The 20,656-nt window shown below is 54.1% G+C and overlaps 8 protein-coding genes across 8 annotated transcripts; 3 read left to right on the plus strand and 5 right to left on the minus strand.

The window, feature by feature from the left end:
- Positions 1–7: 7 nt before the first annotated feature.
- CLAFUR5_10397 (Inositol hexakisphosphate and diphosphoinositol-pentakisphosphate kinase) lies at positions 8–4,867 on the minus strand (the record flags this gene model as incomplete). The annotated part of the gene is made up of 2 exons (XM_047909545.1): positions 8–4,317; positions 4,372–4,867. 2 exons carry the CDS (start codon positions 4,865–4,867, stop codon positions 8–10), a joined length of 4,806 nt encoding a protein of 1,601 aa, XP_047764839.1.
- A 357-nt stretch (positions 4,868–5,224) lies between these two features.
- Positions 5,225–8,347, plus strand: CLAFUR5_10398 (U3 small nucleolar RNA-associated protein 21; the record flags this gene model as incomplete). Its single annotated transcript, XM_047909546.1, has 1 exon — positions 5,225–8,347. The coding sequence occupies one exon, from the start codon at positions 5,225–5,227 to the stop codon at positions 8,345–8,347; it is 3,123 nt and encodes a 1,040-aa protein (XP_047764838.1).
- A 146-nt stretch (positions 8,348–8,493) lies between these two features.
- On the plus strand, positions 8,494–9,903 carry CLAFUR5_10399 (uncharacterized protein; the record flags this gene model as incomplete). Its single annotated transcript, XM_047909547.1, has 4 exons — positions 8,494–8,550; positions 8,599–9,069; positions 9,285–9,345; positions 9,467–9,903. 4 exons carry the CDS (start codon positions 8,494–8,496, stop codon positions 9,901–9,903), a joined length of 1,026 nt encoding a protein of 341 aa, XP_047764837.1.
- A 379-nt stretch (positions 9,904–10,282) lies between these two features.
- CLAFUR5_10400 (uncharacterized protein) lies at positions 10,283–11,328 on the minus strand (the record flags this gene model as incomplete). The annotated part of the gene is made up of 2 exons (XM_047909548.1): positions 10,283–10,822; positions 10,882–11,328. 2 exons carry the CDS (start codon positions 11,326–11,328, stop codon positions 10,283–10,285), a joined length of 987 nt encoding a protein of 328 aa, XP_047764534.1.
- Positions 11,329–12,063: 735 nt separating this feature from the next.
- CLAFUR5_10401 (Putative transcription factor kapC) lies at positions 12,064–13,153 on the minus strand (the record flags this gene model as incomplete). Its single annotated transcript, XM_047909549.1, has 5 exons — positions 12,064–12,468; positions 12,521–12,595; positions 12,646–12,923; positions 13,002–13,020; positions 13,133–13,153. 5 exons carry the CDS (start codon positions 13,151–13,153, stop codon positions 12,064–12,066), a joined length of 798 nt encoding a protein of 265 aa, XP_047764533.1.
- A 3,453-nt stretch (positions 13,154–16,606) lies between these two features.
- Positions 16,607–17,135, minus strand: CLAFUR5_10402 (uncharacterized protein; the record flags this gene model as incomplete). Its single annotated transcript, XM_047909550.1, has 2 exons — positions 16,607–17,026; positions 17,073–17,135. The coding sequence occupies 2 exons, from the start codon at positions 17,133–17,135 to the stop codon at positions 16,607–16,609; spliced, it is 483 nt and encodes a 160-aa protein (XP_047764532.1).
- Positions 17,136–18,879: 1,744 nt separating this feature from the next.
- CLAFUR5_10403 (uncharacterized protein) lies at positions 18,880–19,159 on the plus strand (the record flags this gene model as incomplete). Its single annotated transcript, XM_047909551.1, has 2 exons — positions 18,880–18,968; positions 19,036–19,159. 2 exons carry the CDS (start codon positions 18,880–18,882, stop codon positions 19,157–19,159), a joined length of 213 nt encoding a protein of 70 aa, XP_047764531.1.
- Positions 19,160–19,523: 364 nt separating this feature from the next.
- On the minus strand, positions 19,524–20,270 carry CLAFUR5_10404 (DASH complex subunit duo1; the record flags this gene model as incomplete). The annotated part of the gene is made up of 1 exon (XM_047909552.1): positions 19,524–20,270. The coding sequence occupies one exon, from the start codon at positions 20,268–20,270 to the stop codon at positions 19,524–19,526; it is 747 nt and encodes a 248-aa protein (XP_047764530.1).
- Positions 20,271–20,656: the final 386 nt, after the last annotated feature.

The following is a 20,656-nucleotide window of genomic DNA, read 5'->3' on the forward strand; positions in this document are numbered from 1 at the left end:
CAGCCCCTCAGTGCGCAGGTGCAATCGGCGCATTACCTTTCGCCTCGATCCTCACCCTCTCAATAGCCTCTCCCAGCTCTGGCTCCGCCATGGCACCCTCCTGCGGATCCGCCACAAACTCTTGCGGATGCTTCTCGCTCAGATTGACAGCTGTAAAGCTCCTCGGCAACTTAACAGTATGGAACTTCGCCCGCAAAGTCTCGAGCACTTCCTTCCACTCTCCGTGCGTGGTCAGTGATCGCCGCGGTGCACAGCCGATACAGTGTTTGCTATCAAGCTGCACGTCGAGAGGGTCGAACGTATGGCATCCCGGTGAGATGGTGATGCGGATGGAGTAGTTGAAGTTCGAGTCTGGGTTCTCGGGGTCGATGTCGTGTGGTGAGTTCTCGGATTCGTATAGTTCGAAGCAGATCTGTGAGAGGTAGTCCAGTTCTGGAATTGCGTTGCGGGCAATCTTGGTCTGGACCCCGCCTTCGAGGATACAGTTTAGAAGGGTGTAGATGTGACTCTCTTTAGTGAAGTAGATGAAGCTCTTAGCGTCATCGCTCGCCTGGACTTCTTCGAGGTCTTTTACGATCTCTTTGAGAAGTGGTAGGGATGTCAATAGGCCGATCTCGAGCTTTTCGGAGTCTGTGATGCCGTACTCTTGGGGTCCGATGAAATCAAACAGGATTTTGCAGAGATTGTAGAGTTCGTTGAGTTTCTCCAGGCGCTCATCGCACTTGACCTTCGATTGGTTGGCTGGGACCATGCCCTTGTAGAGGTTGAAGTAGGATACTGATGGGTCGTCCTGAGGAGCCAGAGTCCGATTGACAGCGGTCATGAGGTCAGCCGATTTACGTCTGAGGCCAAGTCTCTGTGTCAAAGTCTGTTTCTCCTTGCCCTCTTTCGTGTTTGCGGTCTCCTGGCTTGCCATCGTATCAGTTCGCTTGGGTGGTGGTAGTTGCAGGCTTTCCATGTCGCTGTTCGATGTGGCCTTTGCTGGCGCATCTGATGCTGTCGGCGTGTCTTCATGTGTTGGCACTTGCCCTTCATGGGTATGTCTGAATTCCTCGCGAGCTTCTGTGCTCTCGGTTCGCTTCAGTCTCGATCCCACCTCGAGCTCATCTTCTTCAGCCAGTATCGCCGTGCTTGGCGTGAAGACCCACTCCAGGAACTGTCGGTTATGCAGCGCATCGAACTTCATGGTGTCGTAGAGCTCGCTGATCTTGCTAGGATCAACCTTCTCGGCATCCACAAACTCGTTGAACAGCTTCTCCCACCGTTCTTTGAACAGCTCGGCATCTTCTCCAGTGCACCATCTGGGCTGAATCGCAGCAGCCTTCTCGTCGGTCGAGTTACCGCTAGGACCACCGACAGGGGTCGAAGCATCATTGCCAGTGTTCACTGCCGGGCTCTTTGATATCTTCTCCAACGAGTTTACTGCTTCCGAGCTCTGCAGCTTCGAGAAGTTGTTCCGCATCACTCTTCGGTGAAACTTCATCAGCTCCACCACCCTGCGCGCCACTTGATAGGGTTCTGGCGTCCCATCCTTCGGCCATGCGAACTGGCTGGGTGCTTGGTGGCCTTGACGCAGCAAACCTTTGAGCTTCTTCTTGACCTTATCCATCTCGTCTTTGGCAGCATTCGAGTCGTCAAGCAAGTCTTTCCTGACCAGTATCTGGTCGTTATCGATGTCCTTTTGCTCCAAGAATGCAGCTGCGAAGATCTGCGCACTGGTAGTCACACGTCGCTCGGAAGAAGTGTAGATCGAGACGTCCTCGAGGACTTGTCGATTCATGAGCAGCAAGTCGTTGCGCATGTTCTCACCGAGATCCGTCGCTTGGTACCTGGCAGAATGAGTTGGCTCACCACCCCACTTCATGACAAGTTGAAGCTTATCGAGCACGAGGTTCTGCTCAGTGGCAGTCGCTCGGGACATCGTCACCTCACCAAGCGAATCGCTACGATGCTGAGCTCTTGCGCCATCTGGACCCGCATGATCGTCCTGGGGGAACTCCATGGGCTTGGAGCCTTCGTCTCCTGAAACCTGCTTCTGCCATTTTTCAAGCTCTTCTGGGTCGTCAACCATTGGAATACTGTCTCGCTTCTCCTTCTTTTGCTTCTTGTCCTCTCCAGACTCCTTGTCTTTGCCCTTATCCTTCTTCTCATCGTCCTTGTCTTCACCCTTCGGCTTCTTGAACATTGGCTTGATTTGCACCTTCGTACCAGCCCATGCACCCTTCTTTGCCAAAGCATTCTGTAGGGTACGGAGCTTGTTCATATCTTCAACGCCCTCAGCCATAGCCTGTCGGACTGCGACCTGAACACTGTTCAGTGCTGCTTCACCCACCAACAACACTTCTTCCTTGTGCCCTTTCAACAGGTCTACGAAAGGCTTGGTGTGAAAAGTGAACTTGAACTTTTGCTTCGGTGTACGATCGGCATGGCGAATGACAGCGACCATGCCCTTCAGCTTCCACTGGCTCTTCGGTGCCGGCAACGGGAACGGAGCAGGCGGCTCCGAATGGGCTAGTGAGTCAAGATCTGTAGACTGTGGACGCTCATGATCTTCAGAAGTACCGTCCTCTGGCTGCGGTGGCACGGCAGGTGGCGGCAGGACATGATCTTCGTTGACTGAACGAGGTATCGTGTGAGGGCAGCCTTGGAACGAAGGTTGGGGCTCAAGGTCTCTTTGAGCCGCCGGTGATGACAGCGGGCTGGTCGTGCCACTTGGGCTTTGTATAGAATGAGGATGACCCACTTTGTGCGCCGCTTGATGCACACTGTCGCGAAGCTGAGAAATGCTTCTGCTTCGCAACACGCTCTTAAGAGCATTGCGATGTGCACCAGGCAGCTCCTTGTCCTTGCTCGTGGTCGGCTTTCTGACCGATAGGCCGTCTTTGTCTGAAAGTGAGGGTGGAGGAAACATGCCTCGTTTCTCCATATCATCGCTTTCGCTTGGCGTTGCCGTACCTTCCCAGCGAATGCGCTCTCGCTGGAACATGGCCTTCAAAATCTTAGCACACTGGTCGTAGTACTCGTTATTGTCCTTGACGAAGCTCCAGCCGTTGACATCGATAACGTAGCTTTGAAGCGAGCAATCGGCGTCCTGCACACGCAGCAAGTCAAAGCCACATACACGTTGCCCAAATCCAGTTGCAATCTTAGCCGCCATCACTTGTTCCTCCTTGGTTAACGTTGTAACATATCGGATTTCCTTTCCGTTTGGGTTGCGCTTAACCAAGCCATCCACGACTGGTGACTTTCGAGTCTCCGCGTGGCAGAAGTCAGGACCAACAGTATAAGCCTTGACGTCTTCCGCATTTTCGACCTTTAAGAACTGCTCATAGATGTATGACTCGTGGGGTTCGGAGACAGCTTTGGGTATCACCAGATTGTCGTCCTTCTCGCTGGACTTGTTGTTCACCTTTCTGAACAGACGTCGTCCTCCGCCACCCTGCGACTTGGGATAGTAAATGTTAATGTTGTGGTCCTCTCCGCTCGTGGGCTTCTCGACAAAGGGCTTGCGAAGCTTCTTGCCATCCACGACCAGAGTGTCATTCTCATCCTCCATGTGCACATCCTCAGGCTTTGGCATACCGCCGCCTCGGCCGTCGGCTGATCCGACCAACTCAACACCGGTCATTTGCTTGACACGAGCAGCAATTTCAGCTGTATCTGCTACAGGACCACCGTCCCGATTGACTTCGAGTCTAGGCGGTGTGGGCACACCAAGTTTATCCAGTATCATTAAGCACATGCGTCTGTCCCACAGGATTGTCTGCATAGGTACATCATTTACGCAAAACGGACGGCGCAGCTTGACATATGCAATTGCTTTATGTAGGGGAAACCCATCGCTGAAGAAGCAAATCAGGAAATCGCAGACGGGCCAATTCTCCACGTTCTCGTCCAGAATGACCTTGTCGCCGAAGATGATGACATCGAACTCGTTGTCTTTCCCAACAAGCCTGTTCAGAATGTTGCGAGAAGGCTTGCTCCTTGCTTTTGCGTCCAGTGCGCAAATACCGATTGTCCCAATCTTGTTGGGATTGCTCATATGTGATCGCTCGGTTGAGTGCGATACACTGTTCGGGTTGCTCGTCGACACGCGCCTAGAGTTGCCAGGCGTACGACCGCGAATTGTTCTCCCTTGTCGCGAGGATGTCGGTGCCGGCGAAGGAGGGGAAACGGTATTCGGCGGGGGCATCGAGGTAGAGTGCTGTGCTTTCGGCGCTTCGAGCAAGCCTGTCAGTGAGGGAGACAGTGCCCCATTCTGGCTCTGCGTCATCACGGAGAGGTTCTGGGTGGCGGTGGTAGTGCCATCGTGCTTTGCTACACCCTCGTCAGTATCGACAATGGCCTCCAACCTGTCGATGTAGCGCCCACCATCGTCAGAGCCGCCTCCAACACTGCTTGGCCCGCTTGCCAACGCGCTCCTGCCGCTGCCATACAGTGAGGAGAAGGACATTCTGTTGGAGTCGAGGTCTGGTTCGGATCTTCTGACTGCGCTGGGAATGTCAGAGGTCGCACGATTCCTCACAGCCTCCAGCTTGGCCGCGACTTCTTCCGGCTCCGCCATAGCAGAAGCACTAGCAGCTGTAGTGTTTTCGTGGTGGCTGCTGCTAGCAGGAGCTTGGTGATGTACACTCTCCGACATCCTCGACGATCGCCGGCTCAGATCTTGGTAGCGAAATTTTGGATTGTGGATGGACGGCGGCATGGACAGACTGGCCCGGTCCGTCTCGCCCTGTGTTGTGTCGAGGTCTGCAAAGCGGCCTTTGCGTGTCGACGGTGCCGCGCCTGCTGAGAGGTGATGGCCCGAGGAGTGTGAGCGCACCGAGTCCTGTGATGTTTGACGCGACAAAGGCGCCATGCTGTTCATTGTCGCCGAAGACCAGGCGAGGGGTGGTGATGGGAACAACTACCGGGAAGTCGTGGTGAGAAACATGGTGACGAACGCGGCAAAGAAATGCAAATAATCAAACAGCCTTCCCTGATGCACTGAATACAGAGATGCCTTGCCGCTGCTCTTTGCGCAGCATTGACACATGACGGGAAAGTGTCACTCGATGCACCTTGCCATCAGCGGGGCACGATTCCCGATTCCCAATGGGCTGGAACGCTGGCTGGTCAGTGCGCGGCGCGGGTAAACGATCAATCTAATCTAATCTGGCGAAAGCTTGTCGAGGCCCAGAAAAAAGTTCGCGATGGTCGGTGAATCGAGTGTATACATGTAGCGATGGAGATTGATGGCGCAGACGGGCGCATCGCAAAGCGGCAGAAGCTGTCGAACGGCATAGCGAAGCAGCGACGGCAGCCTGGCCAGTCGCGCGTGTTTGCGCCGTATCGCACTGTAGGCCTGGTCTCTCCCACGGCAGTGCCATTCACCAGCGTGCCACTCGGCAAGACGACGTTCCAGATCACGACATCTGTTGGGCGCAGTCTGCAGACATACGATCTGCGACGTGGCCTACAACTAGTCTTCATCACCCGACCGCAGACGCCGGAGGCCATCACCGCAACGACAGCGTGGAAGGACAAAGTCTTCGCAGCATGGGGAGGCGAATCGCAGGATGCGCAACGAGGCGTGTGGGTATTCAAGAGAGGCAAGAAAGAGGCCGAGCTGGAGATGCCATCAGATCGCGATGAGAATGTGAAGGCGTTCTGCATCTTTGGCGGCTGGGTCGTTGGCGTCTGTGAAACACAGCTCTTGGTGTGGAAGAGCGCGACCTGGGAACTATACACGACTCTACGCGGCATCTCGCCTGTGCCCCTCACACAATGCATCTCCAGCCTGCCGACCTTCCTCAACAAGGTCATTGTGGGCAGACAAGATGGCAGTGCCGAGATCTGGAACGTTTCGAGCGGCAAGCTGGTCTACACCATACTGCCTCCATCAACAGCATATGGTGCCGTTACGGCCATCGAACCCACTCCTGCGCTATCATTAGTCGCCATTGCTTTCGAGAAGGGTCCATTACTGGTGCAAGATGTCCGGACCGATCAGACTGTCATGCAGCTCAGCACGCCGACTGGAGCCCCCATTGCGTCCATCTCGTTCCGCACGGATGGTCTCGGTGCAGGCGAGGATGGGCGATCGTCCGGTGTCATGGCGACTGCATCTACTGCTAGTGGCGACGTGACTCTCTGGGACTTGAACAACGGTGGTCGCAAAGCTGGTGTCCTTCGAGCTGCTCATGCTCAGCCAACGCCAACGACTCCAGGCGGCACCAGTAAAGTGGAGTTCCTGTCAGGGCAGGGCATCTTGGTCAGTAGCGGCCTGGACAACAGTCTCAAGACCTGGATATTCGACGACACACCCTTCAGCCCGATTCCGCGGATACTGCATGAGCGACGTGGTCATGGTGCACCTGTGTCGAAGCTCATGTTCTTGCCTACAGCATCGGATGGCTCAGATGACACTGGCAAGTGGCTCTTATCGAGTAGCAAGGATCGAAGCTTGTGGGGCTGGTCCTTACGAAGAGATGGACAGAGCACGGAGATCAGTCAAGGTGCTGTGCAGAAGAGGGCAAAAAAGCAGGGTCTGCTTTCTGGCAACCGCGACTTCGAAGATTTGAAGTGCCCTCCTATCACAAGTATGGCATGCTGTTTGAACAGAGACGGAGGCATGGGTGCTATTCCTGGCAAACATCCTATCTGGCAACCTGCAGGCAAAGGAAAGCAGTTGAGCGCCGAGATCAGCGCCATGACTGGTTGGGAAAGTGTGCTGACTGCACACGAGAGCGACAACAAAGCTCGCACCTGGTTCTGGGGTCGAAAGCGAGCTGGACGATGGGCCTTCCAGACTGGGGACGGTAGCAACGTCACCTCAGTAACCGTGTCACCGTGTGGCACTTTTGGTGTCGTTGGATCAGAGAAGGGCGGTATTGACATGTTCAATATGCAGTCTGGCATCCAGCGGCAGCGTTATCCAGCAAGACTCACACCTATGCAAGCAAAGCAACTGCGGCTGGATGTGCAAGGACACGGACTGGTTGAGGAAGACGATGGGAAGAAGAAGTTCTACCGTGGCCAAGGCAAGCATGGCGCTGCTGTCGTCGGACTTGCCGTGGACAGCTTGAACAAAACGATTGTGTCTGCTGGCGCTGATGGCAAAGTGAAGTTCTGGGACTTCAACAGTGGGCTATTGCGACACCAGATTGACTGGTCAAGCAGTACGAGCATTACTGCTATGCGCTTCCACCGAAGCTCTGATCTGGCTGCTCTTTCCTGCGCAGATAACTGCATTCGAGTCATTGACATCGCAACGCAAAAGCTGATCCGTGAATTATGGCCTTCCAGGTCGCACGTACCACAGTTACACAAGCTGAAGATATCAGACTTCACCTTCTCGGATGATGGCCGCTGGATTGCCGCATCTGCTGGACAGGTTGTATTCTTGTGGGATCTGCCTACTGGTCACCTGGTGGATGCCTTCAAGCTCAAAGCTGAATGCACAAGTCTTGCTTTCTCCCCGACTGGCGATTTTCTGGCTACGGCGACACAAGACAATGTTGGCGTGGACATCTGGACGAATCGAAGTTTGTTCACGCACATTCCCACGCGACACATCGGTCTAAAGGAGCTCACAGCAATACTCAGCTCAACAGACGTACAGGCACCAACAGCCTCCGGTGAGGGCGGCGCCAACCTCGTCGCTGACGCCGCAGATTCTGCTTTCGACGACGAAGCAGAAGCAGACATCCTCGACATCGCAGACGATGAAGTCGATCAGATCTCCTCAGACCTCCTTTCCCTCTCCATAGTCCCACGATCTCGCTGGCAGAATCTGATGCACCTGGACCTCATCCGTCAACGCAACAAGCCCATCGAACCACCTAAGAAGCCCGAGAAAGCCCCCTTCTTCCTCCCATCGTTACAAGACCGCCAAGGCCCACAACCGATAGATCCACAGGCTGGTGCTTCCGCCGCAGCAGATATCGAGAAGGAACGCACCCGCGTCCTGCAACTCGATCGCGAGGGTATGCGAAGCGGATTCACATCTCTTCTCCACGCCTCCGCAGAGACAGAAGATTACGACCCTTTCCTCGAGCATCTCAAGAATCTCAGTCCGGCAGCTGCAGATATCGAGATTCGATCTTTGAGCTACGAGAATGAAGAGTTTGTCGGCTTCGTCCGCGCTTTGACGTGGAGGCTGCAGCAAAAGCGGGACTTTGAGCTTTGCCAGGCCTGGATGGCGGTGTTCTTGAAGGTGCATGGCGATGTTGTGGTGGGTGATGAGGAGGTCAGGGGTGCTGTGCAGGAATATAGAGATGCGCTGGAGGTAGAGAAGAGGAGGGTGCAGAAGTTGAGTGGGTATGTTAGTGGGCTTGTGGGATATTTGAGGGCAGCGAGGGTGTAGACTGTGTGGCATGGTCGTCTGCTCTTTCCTCTGAACATATCATATACCCAAGGAAGGTGGGGTTGCTAGTCGCATGTGATGGTACATGCGCGGCTCATGCTGCTTGACTTTACTCTCGTCTCTTGTACATCCCACCATCCTCTTCGATGAAACATACTTCTGCCACAGTGGACCATAAAACGTCTTTGCCATTGAAGCGCATCGTAAGCGTACTTGTGCAGCTTCATCATAGCGGTGCTAACATCATCCAGAAAATCATGGCAAGCGCCACCAAGGAGGTTCTCGACGCAGCGGCATCACTTCAGAACGGCAACCTCCTCAACATACCACCAGAACTTCGACTCATCATCTACAAAGAGGTGTTCACCACATTCAGCACCGACTTGGAGGACATCTTCTCAGACGAGAGCCTGGGGCACCCAGCTCTACTGGGTACCTGCCGTCTTATCAGAAACGAAGCACTCCATTCATACTTGCATCACGTGTGCGATCTGCTGGCGCAGACCTGGAAGCAACGTGGGCTTGCCCTTGAGCAGGCGCGTAAGGCAGCTGCACAACGAAACAACGAGCCGTTTGGCACCCAACGCTGGACTGATCTATTTCGCGAGGCGAGGGGGACATATGGCGAGGCCGACGCTAAGTGGATTCTCTACTCCGGGGCAAAATCGGCGCTACATGCAGAGATGACGAAGCGGCAAGCTGATGGCTATGACATGAGAACGGTGAGGAGGGCACTGTGCAGGATCACGTAAGGTGAGTGTACTTTGGCTGTCAACAAGACGGGAGGGCGCTCAGGTCGTAGGCTACGAGTGAGAGAAGGCAGGTGGGGCTTGCCGTAGTGCTTGCATGTGATGAAACGCGCTCCCGTAAAGCCGCGTTACGCGAGAATCAGTCGTTTGTAGTGTTTGCAGCGTCGCTTCCTCTTTCGAATTTACAGCCAACTTCTCAAGCTGCACACATCAGAGCTTCATACTTCAGCAAAGCACCCATCACTGGAGGTGTGCACGATCTGAAAGTGGTTTCACGTTCAAGTCATGCTGATCTCAAACGGGCAACAATGGAGGCACCCGCCACGATGCCAGCAGACGACTTGATGCCACCCAGCTGTGGCCTGTTCAGGGTTGCCACCAGAGTTACGCCTCATAATCTACGACGAAGTACTCGCCACCTTCACCATCACCAAGCAAAAGACTGAGGGAGAAGACACAATCAAGCAGCCACCACTGCTCGACACGTGCTCTCTCATCCGCAACGAGGCGTTTCAACCCTACTACACTCTCATCGACATGACCCTCGACAAAATTTGGCAGAAGTGCGAGCTGCTGCAAGCACAAGCCGGTGCGCGTCACGACAAGGCAGCAGAGATCGGATTCACAGACCCGCGTGCCAAGGAGCTTGTCCATCAAGTCGCAGAAGACTTGAAGACATTTGAGAAGCAATTAGATCTGTTCGCCGCGACTATGAAACTCGTCATAGCTGACACGAAGGCATGGGAAGAGCTCGGTGATTACCACAATATCAGTAAGGCATTGGCGGCCGCTATCGCGGTCCGCTGAACAGGACATCATGAGGGGGCCAGTGCTTTCTCGAATGAATGAATGGATGTGGAAAGAATTCTCTTCGACGGGCCAAGGCAGTGCTGAATTCAGAGCTCATGGGAACCGTAGACAACATAGCTGCCACAATATTGATGTTCAAACTTCGGGATACCTTCAAGAGCTCCGGTTCAGCCTGCATTTCGACCACGATCTATTCGTATCGCGCTGTTTGCGCTATAGTTCCATGCTTGCATGCCCATAACGCCGCCCAGCAGCTCTGCCCTCCGTGGAAAGGGGCATCGCATGTCGCGCCGTTCGCCTTCATAAGCAACCCTGTAGCGGAGCACATCGATTCCTGCTCCTCCATATCGAACCAACGCCATTCGCCATCCTGTGACTACAGTGCTCGTGTGAATCCCTGTGAATCCACTGAGTGCTCCGAGTCTCCATCGTCCTCATCGTCTCCATCGCTCGCATACGGACCCCTGGAGCGTGCCACAACCGGAACCATTTCAACACCCGCATGCACCTCCGGATCGTAGACTGGCTGACTTCCAGACCTGGTCCGAGGGGCGGTAGAAGCCACGACTGCTTCCTCGTTGGAATCCTCAGCGCCAGGCGAACCAACCTCACTTACACCACCACTCCTCGGCCGCATGCTCTTGCCACTCCCCTCCTCGAACGCCCGCTGCATATCCTCCAGCAGTGGAAACTTCCTCTTAGCAGCTCGCGCGACATCGCTGACAGTCTTACAGTGCGTAAGCCAGCCAATGTCGCGCGCCATCTCGAGGGTGACATACTTGAGTGCTATGCCAAGATATTCGCGACTCACGCCTGCAGCCTCGCATGCCGCCTCCGTGGCTTTCTCAGAGAGCTTGAAGGAGAGGTTGCGAGGGCGGCCAGACTGTCTGATGATGAAAGCTTCGTCTTCAAAGTCCTGGTGCACCAGTTAGTCACCTCGACTCGAGCACTTTTCTGGAAGCAGCGGTAGCATACCATCCCTCGTCGCTCTCCATCCCGCAGATCCGACTGAGAAATCCCAGTCCACTCCTCCTCGGCATCGAACTCCTCATTCACCTCGAGGTCGTAATGCTCGAGTTTTGTCGAGCGCTTATGCATCTCCTCAGCAGCATCGCGGTTGAAGTCAGCGCCGACGACAGTGTTGTAAACGGGGCGGGCCGGACCAGCGAGGCTGGTGGGGAGGTAGTTGAAGTAGGTAGTGTAAGGCGCCATAATTTCTCTCGTGTCCAATTTCAGTCTCCAAAAAGCCGCGGTGGTGTTGGTGAAATAGTGCGCAACGCAGCTGACTGCGCCGTGGTGAGGCGCCAGCAATAATGTGGCGATGCGCGATGTGGTGTTCACGGGTGGTGGTTGATGGAAATGCGAAGTTGAGGATCGCAAATCGTGACTAAAGGCAACAATCCCGTGACAGCTGTGAAGCATTAAGCTCAAGCTTAGACTTTGTCTGCATGCAGAGAATGCCGCAGGCAGCCATAAGGCCACGACAAACAGCTGGCCTTAGGCGGGCGAATGTTTCCATTCACCTGCGGCTTGCCGAAGCCGAAGTGGCTTCGGCCCGAAGTCCCGAGATTTGTAAGCATGTGACCTGGACTCGCTACACGTTCGCTCGGCAGTGGCGTCGATGTCGTGATAGTCAGAGCTATGCTCATGCATTCATAAAATGTCGGGCGCATTAGTTGAGGCCGACCGCACACCATAGTCACCGCGTACGAGTACTTCAACTCGGTCCTGTCGCATACCGTAAGCTCGTAACGTGTTGGTCACACCTCGACAAGCCAATCTCGTGAGAGCTTCCTTACACGCAATGACACTTGTCCATCAACGACAGCAGATCATTTGGATGGTGGAAGAAAGTCCATTACATTCTATGGACACAATGCGAGCTGCGATAAGACTTCTGCAATATGAATGCCCGCGCGAGCGGTGTGCGAATTGACGCACCTCTTCCGACTTGCCACCATGCTCTGTCAGCGATGACTGAGCATCGACCGATTCCCATGCAAGTATCGCCAGCTGGGCGACAGGTATAGCTCCGAATGACGCCGAAACTCCAATAAACAACGCCAGAAGTATCAATTCTGTCCGTCAGGGTCGCATCGGGATGTACCCTTCCGGTACAGTGTCGTACCCATTTCGATACTGAAGCTCAGGATCCTCCTAAGATGCTGGCTTTGCGTCGTGGTTCGCAGGGGTTGCACTGTCTGGTCGTTGCTGTGGGTAGTCATTTCCGAGGCCGTATGGCGATGCTTGCGCTCGCGCCTCGTGTTGCGCTGATGCCGCTGCCGCCTGTAGTTGACTGAGTCCGTCGCGCTGGCTTGGATCTTCGCGTGCTACCACCGGTGCTGGAGGTGGGGGTCGCGTGTCCATGTCGCGGCGCATTTGCTGTTCCGCAGGATTCGAGGACTCTGCGGCTTGACTCGCCGGTGGAGGTGCGCCTGATGACAGATTGATATGCGGAGGCGCTGGTGGGAAATCGGACTGGTTCTCGAGCATTCGTGATTGGAGGCTCAAGATGTATTCGCGCAACTGATAGTTCTCGTTCTGAAGTGCCTTGTAATTTTGCTACCTTTCATCAGATCAACGTTTCTGGTAAATGGGACGACTTCATGCTTACCTCCATGTTCTGGTAGTCCTTGACCTGTTCCTCAAGCTTCTTGATATAACCTTCTTTGCGCTGGCGGAACGCTCGCTACAGGGCGTCAGCATTGGTTGAGCTTCCAGCACCATGCGGCAACATACCTGCGCTGCCCGATTTTGCGCCGCTCTTTTGCTCGTGGACAACTCTCTCTTGCCTTTCCGTGCCTCGGGACTGAGACCATCGTCCGGGTTCTCACCTCCGCTCATAGCATATGCGACCTGCTGTCCGGTAACGCTCGGGTCGAGATGGTGATCGTGGGGACTCTGCGAATCTGAGTGAGGATACGGATGATCGACATGTCCAGAACGTGCTATAGGTGCTGGCGGATATGGAGGTGGTGCAGAGCCTGTGGCTTCGCTCAGAAGTTGTTCCCGCAAGCCTATTGTCGAGACAATCAGCATCAAGTGTGGCCACGCGTATGAGCAGCGCGACAGTGTCAAGTCATGCTAGCACTTACTCATTTCAACGTCCGCTGGCTAGAGGGAAAGTACAGTCAGCATTGCTTCTCAGAGACAGGGCATGTGACGCGGTTGTATGTCTGCGGGCAGGCTCCCCACGGCGAGGGAAGGGAGGATCGCACAAGCTTACCTGAGCACGAGCGTGTTGCATGATGAGTAGTTGGCCGAGCAGGTCTTCCTTCCTTGCGCCTGACCTAACGTGGTTGTGCTTCCTCAGCACTGCGCCCTTTCCTCAACCCGGATGCGCTCGGATTCGATTGTGCCGTAGTCGTGGCGACGATGTCGATGTCGTTCTGTTCTGTCGGCCATCAGTAAAGTTCATCGCGATCGCATGACGCGGTCGCGTTGAATACAAAGTCGTGGGCGCCATCATGTTGTTGCGCTGTTTTCCGCCGAGGGAGACTTACGTTGCGATGCTCAAGTGTCGAGGGGGGTCAAGAGACGCAGTTAGGTAAGGTCTTACAAAGCGAGCAAGAACGCCGCTTTATGGCGAGGAAGTCGTGACCCGTCGCCGGCCACCCTGACCCTGGTCGGTCATGCAGGCGCGGCCCGAGGCGTAATAGCAACGCAACAACGCGCAGTTTGCTCTCAACCACGATTCCCTTCAACACTTTCACTTTCATCACCACCTACCACATTCACTGCGCTGTGTCATCGTAACACTCTGTGTATGCACTGAATCATCCTTCATTGCCCCAAGACGGCAAGTCTGCAGCAAGCTTGGGGCTTAGTCCGGAGCATCCGCTCGTACAGCACAGATTGGTCATCAAAGTACGACCAAGCGCTCAGCAGATGGATCAAGGCATTGCACAATCCTCCGCCTTGGCTCTAAGGCGTTGTGTCCGCGAACGCTGTGCGTCTGATGCCGCGTTTCAGCCAACTTAAGTCTTTACACCGGTGTCAATCTCACAAAGAACCAACTGCTCGGCATAGATGATGCTCTCCTGTAGTGCTTCATTGGGTCGGGATTACTCATAGCATTACCTGCGCGTAATACCCAGAGCATTGGAGTCTCATGCAGGCAGCCGTCTTGACACAACATGCTAACTCGAGCATGCTCAGTCGTTCCAAGTCAGCGGAATCTCTACTCCCATGACGGCGTGGATCAGGAGATGTTTCCCACTATCGCAAGGAGACGCATTGCTGACTACTACACAGCGCGGATACACCCACTGTACATCAGGCAGCTCATTTGAGCATCTAGCTACGTCTTCGTCCGCATAGCTAGCACCTTGCTACAGCGCATATGGCCGCTTCCGCTCACGTCCTCAGCTCCGCTGCATTCCAGCCTGTCCTTCCTCACAGACCGTTCGCTGACTCATCCGAAGCGCTCTCATACCTCATCAGAAGAGCGACACGCTGTCGACTTAGGCCTCGCAACAGAGTGGCTCTCGCTTCCTCGAATCAGAAGCCATCCCCATCTTCAGTATCCCCAGCGTCAGCTTCGCTCTCTTCTTTCCGATGGTCTTACGGGCTCCGGAGTGAGCTGACTCGGCACTCCCTTTGTAGACTGACATAACTTCGCGTCGAATGAGCGGATAGACTTGAGGAGTGCCGGGGTGGCGGTGGTCGCATCGTTCTAAAAGCTCAGGGCGAAGTACGCATGTGGCATGGCGTGAGTGTGAACCGCCAAGCGAATCTCGGGCGGAAGCTCCAGGAAGTGGCTTTTCGGAAATGCAGCGAAGGTCGCCTGTATTGTGTTGTCGCTGGTGATCTTGCTGGCCATCGCCTGGTAAAGTCTCAGATCTTGGTCTGGTGCGAAACAGCCAGAATTGACACTGTACGGTGAGTGGCTTGCGAAGAGTATGAGATGATCTCATTGACGATGAGGCACAATGAGGAATTGGAGAGCTATTCAAGGGCATCTGAATCTGCAGCACCGGCGAGCCCCTTGATCATGCTGAGCCTTGCAGCATATCCGACCATACCGCTTCCTGTCACATCGCAATTGTGCTTCCGCCATCGCCAACATTACTTTCTCCCTATTGCCCCCAAGCCTCCATTGTCTCCTTATGAAGCACCTCGCACTGGGTAAGAATAGCTGTCTTCGCTCGGATCGAGTTCTCCAGAGGCTCGATATACACCATTTCGAAGATGAGTCTGGCAATATCGTTGGCCGTGCGTGCTCCTCCCTCAACACCGCAAGTTCCTTCGTCTGCCTACTAATTGTCTCACGCGTACTATCGCGTGCACACACGATAGCTTTCTCGTAGATCGGGAGAGCTTCCTTCCGCACGAGCTGGGACACCTGGAGGAGTGGTGGTGGCGCAATCGTGGCGGGGCCGTGCTGGGCGAGCTCCCAGTCACGCGTCATACGGACCAAAGCGCCCACCTCCACCAAAAAACAACACCACATCTTCAATCGTGTTTTCTTTATCCAATATCAGGCCCATTGCAACCAGCAAATTTATATACGTATCTGGATACATCACTGAACAAATTGTCGTGCTTGGATTGGCTATATGTGGTGTTGTTGTCGCATGCTACCGTCGCAAACTTTTCACCTGTTTCTTGGATTGGAAAAGCTACTGCAAGATGACCAAACACCTTTCAACACCTCAAAAGAATCAGATTGTAGGAGCCTATCACTACTGCAGACTTAAGGGCATCAAGTGCTCGCAAAGAGACCTTGTTAAGACCTTCAAACCGCTCTTCGCACCCACAAGGCATCAGGTGCGCAATGCTCTGGACACTGCAGGCTCAAGACAGCCATATCACCTTCCAGAACCTCCACCTTCCGGACCAGATCAGCTCTTATCCAAGGAGGACTTGGACCGGTGTGAACGGCTGCTTGAGAACTACCACAGCAGGGGTCAGAAGAACGCAGTAGATACACATTGTGACTATAGACGCAGCAGAACGAAGAACAAGGTGGTGTGGATGTGAATAGAGAGATAGAACAACACCTTCAGAAATGAACATAATCCCACCAGCTGTTTTGGGCGGTTTGGTCAGTGTGGAGCGTGCCAGTGTACTGTGGACATGGCGTACTCGTAGATCTCGAGTCGTAGTTCTGCTGGAAGGTTGAGGAGGTGACTCTTGGTCTGGAGGACGGAGACTGCCTTCGGCCCGCTTTGGGGGCTGCCGCTGCTCGGGGTAGCCATATCGTCGGTGGTGTAAGAAGTGTGTGGTATGGGACGATCGCGAAGGTGGCGTTGTACAACTATGCGAGAAGCGATATTGCAAGTACGAAGGTGATGTAGAAGAAGAAATGTTTCAAGGAAGGGCGGGCTTTTTTTCTAGGGCATTCAGCGCACGGACTATTTTCTGGATCACATGCTAATGTCTGCGTCTTGATTATGTTCACCAAAGGGGCCCAAATCCAGCTTTCTACAAGCCCCTATGGTTCGCCGTCGCTGTCATTCTCTTCTTCGACTCTCGAAATTTCCTGCTATCCCTTAACAACAGCCTCCGTCCAAGCTCTCCACGCAGCAGTCCTTCGGGCTGCTCTGGGCCTGAGGATCCGATCTTGAAAGTAGCCAAGGCTACATTCCACGTTCACGCCAGGGCTACCACTTAAAGTCACCGTGCGCGTGTTTCTCTTGTGGCAGGTGAAGGAACCTAATACTTGCCCCGAAGAGAACCCACTAGGCACTCGATGCTGCTAAGCTGTGGGCTCGCCGCCTCGTGCTCTCCACCACTCCAGCTCTTCTTCGATGGCCTTCGAATATTTGGTCCAGTCCCTCGCTAGACTTAGCCTGATGAGAATCCGGTGCAGGTGGGAAATCTCTGCAGGAAGCTGACTGCCCACCTCCACCTGATCGCGCTCCTCTCGCTTCTCGATCAGGATCTCAGGCAAGCGTTTGAGGTAGATCTCGAGAGCCTCTTCTCTGATAGCGGTACAGGTGTGGAGCAGATACGGACGCTTAATCTTGTCGCGGTAGCAAGTCTTGTCATTGAGCTGGAAGTCGGCAAAGACCATTTCGTAGATGATGAGGCGAAGTTCTGGTGGCAGTTTGAGAAGACGGCACTCCTTTGGGTTTTGCGAGTCTTTCGAGTCCATTGTAACGCTTTTGCGGTTTGACTGCGTATGTCAGCATCTATGTCGCAAAGAAGTAAGTAAAGCATACTGATCCGATGAGCGCCGAGAAGAAGATGAGTGATCTGCGTAGAGCCTTGTGGAGGATCGGCATGGTTGTAGGGACGAGTTCGGGAATTGTTGTGGAGGCAGTGAGATGTGTGATGAGTTGAAAGACACGGAATTTGAAGTGACAAGAGCTTGCGCATTCACATGCAAGCAGCACGTGGCTCTTGACAGTGTGAGACCCACTTTTGCCCCCTCGGGTGCCGGCTCATCGTCCTGCTCATTGCTCGTCTTTCTCTAGATTATACCTTACCACAACATCTTGTGGCCTCTTCGGTATGCCAGTACCTTCGAGAGTCTCACCGAGTAGGGTTCTCCTTGATCAAGGTCGTTCACGCTGCAGACCTCTTGACTTCGTAGCCGTGCAACTCCCAACTTCCGAACCGGGTAAGGAGGGCTAGAGACGCCGAGTGAACGGACTCCTTGTAGAGGAGGCTCTTAGTCGGGCATGGAGGACCTCCCATACAAAACCTTCTCGCTGTTAGATCGATTGTGGCCGGACTCACATCATCTGCAAAGCATTGGCGTCCGGCGCAGCTAGCTCGATATACTCGCGGTCAGCCGCCATTCCTCCGCAAAGGTGGTCCATGTACATCTGCAATGCTTCAGGTTTGATAATGTACCTCGCGTTGACAAGAGCTGGAAGCCGGATCTTCTGGTCGGAGAGAATCGGTACCAATCCGGCTTCGAATTTGCGAGCACTGTGGAAGAGGTAGCGAGGCATGAGATATGGTTAGCATGGTCTCGATGTCACATCCATTCTCCGGCAGCTTTGCTCCGTGTCAGAGCATGAAGGTTGAAGGCACTGCGCCGCCACAGTCCTCAGGTGGCGTCGTTCCAGAGATGGCGTTCTGAGCGACGCAGCGCCGCGACGTGGAGAGGTTATGTCACAACGAGATGATCGATACTGTACTTTTCGTATAGCAGCATACCACCATCCTTCCCATTCGAAGTATGTCGCATCATCTGGTGTCAAAGTGCAGCTGGATGCAAGCCGCACCAGGAGTTCAGCTATGATGTGGCTGTGCAGTGGTACAGCTCACCTCTATTTCGATAGCACAGCCTTACCCGTGGTCTTGAGGTCCTGCATCGTTCAGCAGCATATCATCTTCCTTCAAGAACCTGATCATGTCGTGTAACGACAGGTGACGCCCATCCATTAGCTATATCAGAAGCCACCTGTAGACACTTCGCGAGCATCTTCGTGGCTATACATCGACATCGTGGATGCTTCAGCAGCATGGCTCTGGTGCGAATGCTCTGACGATCATTCGTGGAACATTCCTGAGTTCTTCCGCGCTCGAAGGACACCATGTTTCGTTGGATGCCGAGATGTCTCAGGCAATGCTGACCATGCAGCTCGTCCTCCGCTGATACCGACATCGACGGTGATACGCAATCGTCGTTCCAGCATGTTTCTGATAGCATGAGGTGGTTGAGAGCATGGCTGAGCAATCTGCATGGCGACATATCGGGCATCGGCCTTTGCCGCGGCAAGTGATTGTGACATATGACGGATTCGCTACGTCAAGTTTGCCCCACCACGAAGAAGCCGCGTGTGGTTGAGAGATTCATATCGTGCCTGCCCCTCCATCTGATACAACCTTTCAGCAATACCACTACAACTTCACCAACGACACACCCACAAGTCAATCTTCCACCTCTCTACGAAGCTGTAGATCAAACGGAAACTTAATCGTCAATCGAAAGAGTACGCAACGCTTCCTTCGACTCGTCTCAATCATTGCATAGCTAACCATATATCTCACCACAGAAGACAAACAACAACCACAATGTCTGCACCAAACCAAGGCCGCCAATCGCCTGAGCCAGGCCAGCAGAAGGACAGCCAGATCCGCGCTCCAGCCACAGATGTCAACCAGTACGTTCACCCGCCCTGGACCATCCACTCCTGTTCATAGCACAGCCGCTGATTCTTGATTCCACAGTCAAGGCCAAGAACCAAAGGAAGGTGCGGCAGATGCCTCGAAAGACCAGTTGAAGAACTTGGGTAGCAACCCAGGCGGTCCACTCGACAAGGCTGCTGAGGAGAAGACTTCGAAGACCCAATAGACGATATCAGGGACAACGTGAGAGGGCGATTCCTGCAAAACCAGCTTGGGGATGCATAAGTGGGCTGAGGTTGAATTGTAAGGCCATACGCGTACAAAGGCGTTGGCATAGTCGAGAGCCCTGGAGGCAGTAGAAATGCAAATCAACCAAGATTCGAGCCTGAAGTTCTCGGTAGTCCTGGCGGTCCCAGCATGCACTCAAATCTCCGTGATCTTGATGCGGCTTTGCTGATGGTTGCTGTATTCAGACGTTGATACGCTTGACGTGCTCGGAAGTGCTTTGATCGTGCAGATCATGAGGATCTTATAATTCGAAGCCATCTGACCCCACTAGAAGCATCCCTGCATTGATACCATAGCGCATCTCATCCTAGACCTCGACCTCTTCCTCTCGCAGCACTTGTTCCGCGGCCGACACCGGCAGTTCCTCTTGTACCTCTTGTTCCTGCCGTGTCCCTTCCTCTCGAAGTAGGTGTCGTCGCTCCTCCAACTCTTCTGCCATCAGCAGTGTACCCTCCACCTCTCGTACTCCTCGTTCGTCCCAATCCTCGTCCTGCAGTCTTCGCCTCGCCCGCAGCGCGTTTCCTCTCCTCTTCCTCTCGTCTCCTCTCAGCCTCTTCCCTTCTCCTCTGCTCCTCCATCACTCTCCTCTCTGCTTCCTGATGCCGCCGTAGCTCATCGTTCCCCACATCCTCCAAATCTTGCGTCGCACCTTGCCATTGCGGATTCAGGATAAGTCGTTGGTTATGTTCGGTCTGCGACAGGATTCGCGTCCAGGTTGCGAGAAGTGTACTGGCAGAGTTGACGGTGCTCTGGACTGTCGACATGTTGTCCTTGGCTTTTGCGAGAGACGCTGTGACACCCTCGATGACTTTGTTGACTTCGCGGACCTTTTCTAGCTCTGCGCGAAGCTGAGCATCGCGCGCTTCTTCCATGTCTTCCTTTGACAGTTTTGCTTGTTTCGGCGCATTTTGCTTTTGAGCGGAAGATGTGTTGGAGGCAGGTGTGTGTTTCTGTGTTGTTGCGCCAGGGTCGGGACTGGCGAAGAGGTCTTCATCGAACTGGTCGCCGTTCAAGCGTAGTTTCGAGATGTCAGGCGCATTCTTAGACATGATTGATGATTCTCGCTGTGGAAGTGTGTGCCGTCGCGTCTCTTGCTGTTGCGCTCCAGGCTGGGAAATGCGCTGCTGCAGTCCAACACCTAAGTCAATGTGTACGTTCGATATGTACAATATGTGCCGAATGTCTCTCTCGTCGATATGCCCAGGCGTTCGCAGTGTGGTGGCCGTCTGGGGTTTCTTGATGTGACGTTTGCTGTGGGCAGAAACGCGTTTCTGACGCGTCGCAGCTGGATGCAGGGATCCCGCTCGGCACTTTGCGAACTCCAGCCACCGAACTTCACCTCTTTCGACCTCCTACACACCCAACAACTTTCACGGAATTGCTCAAACGAGGCCGCGCATTGCTGGAAAGCGACATATTGGAGATATTGAGGAGA

This window comes from Fulvia fulva, chromosome 7 (genome assembly GCF_020509005.1).
Source record: "Fulvia fulva chromosome 7, complete sequence".
NCBI lineage: Eukaryota > Fungi > Ascomycota > Dothideomycetes > Mycosphaerellales > Mycosphaerellaceae > Fulvia > Fulvia fulva.